Source organism: Biomphalaria glabrata, chromosome 1 (assembly GCF_947242115.1).
Source record: "Biomphalaria glabrata chromosome 1, xgBioGlab47.1, whole genome shotgun sequence".
NCBI lineage: Eukaryota > Metazoa > Mollusca > Gastropoda > Planorbidae > Biomphalaria > Biomphalaria glabrata.
The window spans coordinates 5444147-5453669 of record NC_074711.1 but is presented as its reverse complement, the minus strand read 5'-3'; the positions used below and the strand labels follow the sequence as shown (position 1 = coordinate 5453669).

Sequence of the window (9523 nt, the reverse complement as noted above, 5' to 3'; positions counted from 1 at the left end):
TTATTTTGTTCAGGTGATAATTTAATAGTGGTGAGTGTCCTGTTCTTAGTTGGAAGATTGTAGATTGTTCTTTGCGGGGGAGGAAGTTAATACTGTCCAGTTTGTTAGGCTAGTCATTTCTTTGTACATGGCTCTGCTCGTGTTTCCTGATGCCCATTGGTTGAGCCACTCCTCTTTGTGATTGTTGACTAACATTGACCTTAGGGTGAGGTAGTTAACAGGTCTATCTGGTTGTTCAAAAGATGAACCTGCCTTTGATAGCTTATCTGCCTTTTCATTTCCCATGATGCCAATGTGTCCAGGGATCCACAGTAGTGTGATATTGATATTTAATTTTGATATCATCTGATGGATTATGGTTGTCAACTCTCTTGGGCTGTTTGAGGTGCTGCTGTTTAAGTGCTTGCAGAGTAGATTGGGAGATTGCAATCCTTCATATAATTTGTTTCAATTTCAAGGGTTAAAATAATTAGAGGTTAGGAAAGATACTCCCAGGTGGCATTAACGTGGCAGCTTAAAATACAAATAAAGGAAACTTTAAGAGACAAGAAACTGAGACTTACCATACAGTGGTGGGGGCAGAGAAGAGTGCATTGTCTGCTCAATACAATAAGGTAAGTCTTACAAAATAATAGTACAAAAAATAAGATATCTGACACTTTAAAATTGTTTGAAAGTTTTTTATTGTGCTTTGACGACCATACTGGATGAGATTGTTTTACTTTATACTGATATTACAAATATATAGAAGTAGAAAATGATAAAATGTAAAGCAACACAGTGAACAGTGTAAAAACAATTCTAAACTATTTGTGGAATGAAATGAACTAACTAGATGCAGAGAAAGTAAATCTGAGGTTCTTTCACTTTAATGAACTAGTATAAAAATCATCAGTGTATTTAGATATAACATTTAATAGTTATTTTATCAACATAAAATGTGTCTTAAACTGTATAATATATGAACACATAAGAAAACATTCAGTATATATTGCAATATCAGACAAAGCATGGTGACTGAGTACTATAAAACACTTAAATACCAAGCATAGGGTTTGGAGTTTGGATATGAACAAAGGCTTAACATTTTTAAACTGCTGATTGTTTCCACAGAACACCAAGGTCCATAAATGTATTGGGGTCTAGAACACACTGAGTAGGTCATGAAGACACTTTTAAAAAAGCTGCACATGTAAGTTTAATGAAGATATGTTATACAGGTCCACCTTTTGGTCACTGTCTATTGAAATGTTCTCTTAATCATTTAGGTCTGAACACGACCTTACAACATTGGCTAAACAAATGTATGTACAGTTTCAAAAAGAGACTGAAGCTTACAATATAAAACCTACTAGAGAAGCATGACAGGTGGAATGTAGTGTCATTAAAAATTAAATACTTAATGCATTGAGATTTGTAAACATTGGTGATATAAGTGAAGAGAAAATGTTTTTATAACTAGTTTAATAACCTTTTTTTTTTTAAAAACTAAATAAATATTTGTCTGATCCCATATAAAATTAGCTAACATTTTCTACTGACCATAAACGAACTTGTTTCAATAGGGGAGGACAACGGGGTTTGTTAGGTGGTCTGTTGGTAAGGGTGAGCCCTGCATTTTGAAGTCTTTGGTAGATTCTCATTAAAACTAATTTCGGAATGACACATTTCATGCTTCTGGATGTGACCATCATAATGTCCATTTCCAAGAGCTCAGTTAAGACAGGAACCACTTGACGTGCCGCAGACAGGACATGAGCAGGCCACATCTGGGGAGGGTACAGCCCATCTTTCATCTTTTCCGCCAAACACTTCTCAAGTTTAGTCTCAACACTTTCAGAGTCCGTGTTTTTAAAAGGTGGTCCCAGGCAGCCGCAGAGAAAGGAATGGCAGAAGCTGTCTTCGACACAGAAATGTATCTCGTTGCGAAAAAGACAAGCCACGCATTCCAGAACACATTTGTAGATGATGAACGACAAATGCCGCAGATCGTTGGTTTTGTCGACGTTGATGACATTCAGAATATACTCATTGATCTGAGCATTCTCACAAAGCTTGATGTTGAAGACATCCATCATGGCCTCCTTGCAGTGAGCGTCACCTCTGTTTTTAGAAGTGACAGACTTGATCAGGTGACAACAGTGCTTATCAAGAGCCAAACCAAATGCTTGCTGCAAACTGCGGTGGTGTTCCTGTGCCAAAAAAATGTTCACAGTCGCCATATCTGGATGGTCAGCAGAAATAATTGGACAAGGTGACCCATTTCTTAAGCTGTAGACAAAACTATTCAAATCTTGGACAGCTGCCTTAGCCGTTAGCTGAATATCTATAATGTTGGCCTCATTATTAAAGTACTTGCAGAACAGATTTTCCACTATACTTGTCTCGTTGTGATCAAAAGTAATATTTAAAAATCCTAGCCACATTATCCATGTCTCACTGCCAATTAGAATAAGCAGTGATGGGTTCTTGCCAAAAAGGGGAGAGGAGATGATTTCTATGCTAAACAAGGTGGTGAAATCCAAAGGCAGTTTGGGCTGAATGCCATCATTGCATACAATATCCATATACAGGCTGGTACAGTAGCCTGATTGCATCTTCAGTAGTTCCAAGCTGCAACAGCTGAGCTCCATAATTTCTGGAAGTGCCAAGAAGATCTTCATCAGCACATCATTGACTGATGTGGACAGGTGATTGGTTTGCTGATAGAGCTGAGTCACTGTCTCAGGGAGTGGGTAGAGCTCATACATCAATGTGTGAGAGTACATGAAGCTCGGCCTCAGACCACACATCAGCCACATGATGAACATATGCCGGAAAGTGCCAATTTTTGTGAGATGTTTGTTGTGAAATATCAGATTTGTTTCACCAGTATTTTCTAACTGGAAAATAAAAACATTTAATCAACTTTTACAATAAGCAGTAGCCTATAAAAAATAAATCTTCCAAGGCAAAAAAAGAAAAAGAGCGAAAAGTTGTGTGTTTTTGGCATTTTGAGATTTAGCCTACATATCTCTTTAAATAGCGGGAAACGTGGTCGAGATGCTAAGTACGCTTGAACTAAGCTTATCTTGGCTACCTTTGAAGGGGGTTCGAGGTTCGACACCCGACTCGAGCAGAGTAGTGTTTACTGTGCGCCTAAAGGCAGCACGCATAACCTTCTCCCAGATACCCCCCCCCTACTGGTCCACAAAAGAGATTGGACCATAGCGCTCTGAGCATGCTATAAGCATGAAAGTAGCGCTATATGAAAGCTATAATTTATTAAGAACAAGAATAGTTTAAAGTTTGTGTCATCAAAATAGTGACTGTTGTTATAAAGATTATACACTTATATCATTGACCCAATATTAGTCTATATAAAAACAGTATTAAATAAATAAAAAAAAACTAGAAAATCTTACAACTAAATATACACGTAAAATTGCAATATATTTTATAAAACTTACACATTTTCATGTTTATAAATTAAATAATTCTTTTGAAAATTATAGATTAGATATATATAGTTATAGTCTAGTTATTTTAGAAAAACAACACAATTTCGAATTACCAATCTTAAAGACTTTTTTTCACATATCAGTAGGTCTACCCGTTATTCTATGGCCAAAATATCCCCAAGCCATGTACAGGTTACTAACTCATACCATGAGCTAACCTTGTAAAATGAGATGGAAGAAACTGCTCAAAACTAGGCTACTCTACACTAAAGACAGGCGCAGAAGACGGAAATAAAACTTAAGACTGCCAGCGGACCACGACTTTGTCTGCAAGTAATATGAGAAAATATGTAGGTCGCAACTGGGTCTGCATAGTCATGCCAATCACTGCATGCATTTTTTTATCTTTGGAATCTACACTGACCTAAGTATTTTTGTGTGTATAAGTTGTAAATTTTATTCTACATATTACCTTCATTGTTGTGTAGAGCCAAAACCAAAACTCGTAAGGCACAGCTGTAGGAGCATTGTAAATATCAGCAGATGTTATCCATGAGCAGTTGAGCGATGTTCGACAGTACTCATCCAGGAAGTGGGAGGAGTAGACAATGTCAGCCAAGTGGGAGTCGGCCAGTGCACATGATGCCAGAGTTTGGGTGTCCAGATGGAGAAAGATATTCTCAATTATCTCCGGGGGCAGTCGAAGAATTTCCATTAGCACCCGGTGCCTTGAGTTTGTGGTACAGGAGCCAGTTTAGTTCATGTAAGCTGAGAGCACCTCCAACATCCCATGACAAGCCTGGCTACACAAGCAAAACACAAAACATTAACTTTTTGTATACAGTTATGTAAATAATAAACAAAGACCTCCATTATTAAACTTCAAATATAATAAAATAATGTAAAAAAAAAAACAACAACAAAAGTTTGATTCAATTAGGGCCGTGACACCGTCAGCTTCTAAAAACATAATTTTTCTAATTCGGCCAGCTAGGAAGGCATATTTGTGTGTTTATTTTTTGTTGATATGTTAATTATATGGACATCTAGATCTAACACTATCAGTGAGATTCATAACAAACGGATGGCTGCCTGGTCGTGCGGTTTGCGCGCTGGACTGTCGTTCGGATTTATCGATGGTCCCGGGTTCAAACCCTGCCCGCTCCCATCCCCCATCGTCCTGTGGGAGGTTTGGACTAGGAAGTAAACTATCTTCAACTCTGAAGGAACATCCGAAACATGTAAAATATTTTTACAAACAAACGAATATTCAAACTTAACCAGAGTAACACCTTTAGTAAAATCACAAAATTTAGAAAGCCTTCAGGACAGAAGACTCCAAAGTAAAGTAGCAACTATACATAAAAAAAACACAAGACCTAACGTTCTGACTTAGAACTCTTAGGTTGTAGTCTAGATCTACTTCTAGTTCTAGAATCTAGATGTTATAGGTAACCTTGCGAAAAATTGGTGAAGGGGGGGGGGGGCAAAGCCGGTAAAAAAAAAAAATCATTTTTCTTGTCAAACCATGTTTGAATATAAACCAAATAAAATGATATTATTACCAATGTTTTAAAAAAATGTTTAACATTTTGAAATAAGAAGATTCATTACTTATTCTAATGAGGATCTTTTAAAATGAAGGCCTATGTCGTTCTCACTAGACACATCTGCAACAAAATTGACTTAACGTTTTTTTTTGAAGAACGCCTCTGCTAACGCGATTCTTCACGGAATGGTTGTAAGTCTCTATTGACTGTCGTGCATCGTTATGGTGAGGATTTTTGTGTGACTAAAAAAATGTTAACAACAAGGTGTCCTCCTCAACGCAAAGATGATGCTACAGCAATCAGGCCAATTACAGACATTACGACAATCACGCCAATTACATACGTTACGACAATCACGCCAATTACAGATGTTATGACAATCACGCCAATTACAGACGTTACGACAATCACTCTAATTACAGATGTTACAACAATCACGCCAATTACAGACGTTACGACAATCACGCCAATTACAGATGTTACGACAATCACACCAATTACAGACGTTACGACAATCACGCCGATTACAGACGCATGTGCGCTACAGGCTATATCTATGACGAATATGCCTCGAAAAATTGTATCGGCCGGTGATGTCTCATTCTCTTTGAAGATTCATATGACCTGAGACTTTATGTACAAGAATGAAAGATTCTGGTTAGACGATGTGATGTGTTGAATTAGCAGAGAGCCTGATAGAGAGTCATAGCAATAGTATTACAAACGTTAATAAACATTAAATATAGTACAATCTCTTCATTATCTAAGCAGAGACTTGTATTCTGATTAACTGATCTCATGAAAGGCATCAAGTAAAAAAATTAAGTTTCCCGTTCAGACCTTGTGGTCTATAGGGCAGATTCTGATTCTTTGGCCTACGGTTACACAGGGTGCCATGTGGCCAGCACAACGACCAAGGGTCTTTACTTTTCCCATTAGAGCTGGGTGGACTCAGAGGCGCCCAAGGATCCCGAAATAAAAATCCCAGTCTTCACCAGGATTCGAACCCGGGACCCCCAGTTCAGAAGCCAAACGCTTTACCCCTCAGCCACCGCGCCTCCTGAAAGCCATCAAAGATGGATTGAAATCTTCTTTTGAAGAATAAATTTCAAAATGTCTTTGTCTTGCCAGTGATGCCCAAAATTCGGCCCGTGGGCCAGATCCGTCCCGCGGCATGGTGTTATTCGGTCCGCCCAAACATCGGATAAAAAGTTTAGAAAATCACACACACAAAAAAAGCTTGAAAATTTTATCTGTCCCTCTGTCACTCTTTCTTCCATATATTTTATTCTTTGCTATTCTAATATTCATATTAGGCCTATTTGTGTGTGTGGGTGTGTTCTCATAAGAAAAAAAAGTTGATGTTTTAATTTATAGGCGACATGAATCTTCTATTATTTTTAATTCTTTCAAATTTCCGCTGCTGTCTTGAGTAAGACACAGCCTGATGGTGGACCTCATGCTTCTTAGCTCCAGAAGCCTGAAATATCCAGACTGATAACCCTACTTCAATCTTTAATTTAAATATTGCTATTAACCGTTCATTAAAACAAGCAATGGAAAAAATATTTTTAAAATAAAGCCTATCTAGTGGAAAAAAACCATAATTACTGCCATTAATGAAAATTTCAGGGTTCAGCCCCCTTTCTTCTATATAATACAAAATTAATTAATTAGTACTAAATGATTAACTAATTGGTTAATTTTTTAATTGATTCCTGTATTGTCAACGACTATGAATAATTATGCAAAATTTCAGTTTGATCCGAGAATGAGAAGTGGGAGAAAAAAACTTGTCTAAACATAATAAGGGGATTAAATCCATATATACATCCAAATCGGAGTTCATCACTCCTTCCAGCAGAGACAACATAAGTCAAGAAGCAACTACTTTTGATCTATATAAGACTGGTTTTTCTTTTCAATTATGTTTCCTTTTTCCACAAGCCAGGACCGATTCATGCAAGCGCTCCTTCTTACATAGTTTCATTAGTGCAAGGAAAACCAATGGGTTACAGTAATAACAGCTATAGCTGAGAAGGATCCTAGGAATAACATGCCGAGATCATGTCCCAATAGAGTGATGGTTTCCTGCAAAGTCACTTACACCCTGAGTGAAATGGTGACTGAATGCCCTATGAGATTCACGGGACATAGTTTTTCCTTAGACGATACACATTTAACGAAATCAGTGATATCAAGACCGTCCACAAACAACATGGCGTCGCACCTTCTTGGAAAACCTAAAATCCGTGAGCAGCAAGCTGGGAAGAGGCTGAGGAGGTCGCCTATGACCGAACTCTGGGGAGAGAGGTTGCCGCCCTATGCGCCGAACGGCGTGGGAGGACCTAAATCTAAGAGAAAGACAATGCCAACTGGTTGGTATGGCTGCGTGATGGTGCTTTGCGATCCTGGATGTCATTACGATGGTCTCAATTTCAAACCCTGCACTCTGCCATTCCCTGCCGCCCTAGCAGCACGTAGACCCAATCTTATCTTATATAATACAGACGTTACTTCAAAAAAGAAGATGATTACGTCCTACGCGGCATTCATTTAGTCATGCATATTAACCAATGACATACCAAGTCACTGGTTTTCCTGGCTAGCTCATCATGCAACCCATTCCATGCTCTAATGGCACTAGGGAAGAAGGAGCATTTGTACAAATTTGTCCTAGCATATGGTACGAGGAATGTGCCTTTATATTTGTGTCTTTCTGAGTATTTTATTAAATTTTGGTTTTGTATTTGAAGATTATGGTTAATTAATATTCGCAATAACGTCCAAAAAGTATATAAGAAAACAGATAATATATCTACGCTATCATCATATAGTAGGGCTATAGTTCTAAATCTAGATGATCTGATGATCATGATGTCAAATGATGATAAAGATAGAACTAAGAATAGATGATAGATCTAATCTAAAGTTCACCGAATTTAAGTTGATTCTGGTAGATCTATGTACCGTTCTATGTATTATTGTTGTCGCATTGGGCAAACCTAATTTAAAAGATACATTTTTATGTAACAAAGACTAGATCTAGATCCAATTCTAGATTTAGAAATCCAATAGATCAAGCAGCTTTTGCGTTTTTCGTAGCTGAAGGCGGATAGCAACTTTTAGCTCAGATGTCAATTTGAAGTCGAAAATGTTCTTTCGCCAAAATATAAAATAATATTTATTTTTTTGCGAAATATTGTTTACAAAGACCGAATGAGTGAGAGATAGGCCTATAATGGATAGAGATAAAACAAGAAATGAATTTGTGAAAACTAGGTCTATATATGATAAGAATCTTATTCTTATAGCCTAAGGTAATTTTTTAAATAGATTAAACCAAGGTCAGGATTTAGATCTAGGTTCGGAATCTTTTTTCCAGCAACACTTTTATTTAGTCATTTTAAAAGCAACTTTCCTCTGCGTTAACTTTCAAACTCCTGTGTGGTTTAGCTGAGCTTCATGGTCAGATCCAAGATCTAGGTATAATCAGTGGCGTAGCATCCATGGTGCGAAGGGGTTCAATGAACCCGGGCCTTTGATCAATAGGGGCTGTGGGCTAGCAACCATGGTGCGAAGGAGATCATCACACTTGGACCCATGATTCTTGGCCAGATGGGGGTTGGGGCCCACATTAGAACTTAAGAAGAACATTTGTTCGTTCATTAGAAACACTTTTCAGTCGTTTAACTCTGTTATGAAGTTGTAAAAACATTGACTTTTAAGACAATATTACTTTTATGCAGTCCTAACTGAATCAAACGTTATGACATAATTACTTATTTTAAAAAAAGGTACGATCTTTACATGGGAATGTCTTTACATTTAGATTACTCATTTTGTCACACACTAAATTTGTCTAATTGGCTGGAGGGGAGCCCAACAAGATGTTCTTGAACCCAGGTCCACGGGTACATTGCTACGCCACTGGGTATAATAGTAGTTTTGTTGACCTCCTTCAGTCGTAAAACGACAATAGTTCATCTTCTGAGAAAACGAGATACAGCCTTGACATTGGTTAGGGTTGTGACAATGTCGCCCACTCAGCAGTTCCCACCATGTTCTGGCAGTTGTTGTCTCCAAAGGAACGGCAAATGTCCGATACAGTTTGAGATCAGTTGCGTCGAGACCATCCTGCCTAAAGATTGTAGTTTAGGCGCCAGTTGCTCGCCTTTGCCCCTTCTCTTGTTAGTGAGAACAAAATCACTGACACAGGCCTATACATAGGCTATATATTTAATGGCAATGTCTTCGAATCTAGGAGTGAGTTTGAGTGTTTTGTTCAGAGGATATAAAGTATTGCTGAATAATAAGCCATTACAGTAAAAAAGAGAAAAAAAAAACATTTTCATATTTAGGCCAATGCCTGTCAAACGTAGAACACGTTAGCAGGACGTCTAATAATTGGACGCTATCGTCATGGTGGTATTGAGCTTGTATCTCGCCCGCTGTTCTCTGGCGTCTTGCAAAAGGTTTGCCACCCTAGCGCGGTAACTCTTCTTACTGAACCTACGAGCACAATTTAAGAGA

The 9523-nt window shown here is 37.9% G+C and overlaps 1 protein-coding gene across 3 annotated transcripts; it reads right to left on the bottom strand.

Moving 5' to 3' along the window:
- Nucleotides 1-847: 847 nt before the first annotated feature.
- Nucleotides 848-8125, bottom strand: LOC106070970 (uncharacterized). 3 transcript variants are annotated; one of them, XM_013230988.2, is made up of 3 exons: nucleotides 7928-8125; nucleotides 3913-4243; nucleotides 848-2882 (listed from the first exon to the last, which is right to left on the bottom strand). In XM_013230988.2, the coding sequence occupies exons 2-3, from the start codon at nucleotides 4153-4155 to the stop codon at nucleotides 1521-1523; spliced, it is 1605 nt and encodes a 534-aa protein (XP_013086442.2). In that variant the 5' UTR covers nucleotides 4156-4243; nucleotides 7928-8125; the 3' UTR covers nucleotides 848-1520. The 3 variants fall into 3 exon arrangements, with proteins under 3 accessions (XP_013086442.2, XP_013086444.2, XP_055874274.1); XM_013230990.2 differs by having other exon boundaries at nucleotides 3913-4239; XM_056018299.1 differs by having other exon boundaries at nucleotides 7961-8125.
- Between the last annotated feature and the right edge of the window lie 1398 nt (nucleotides 8126-9523).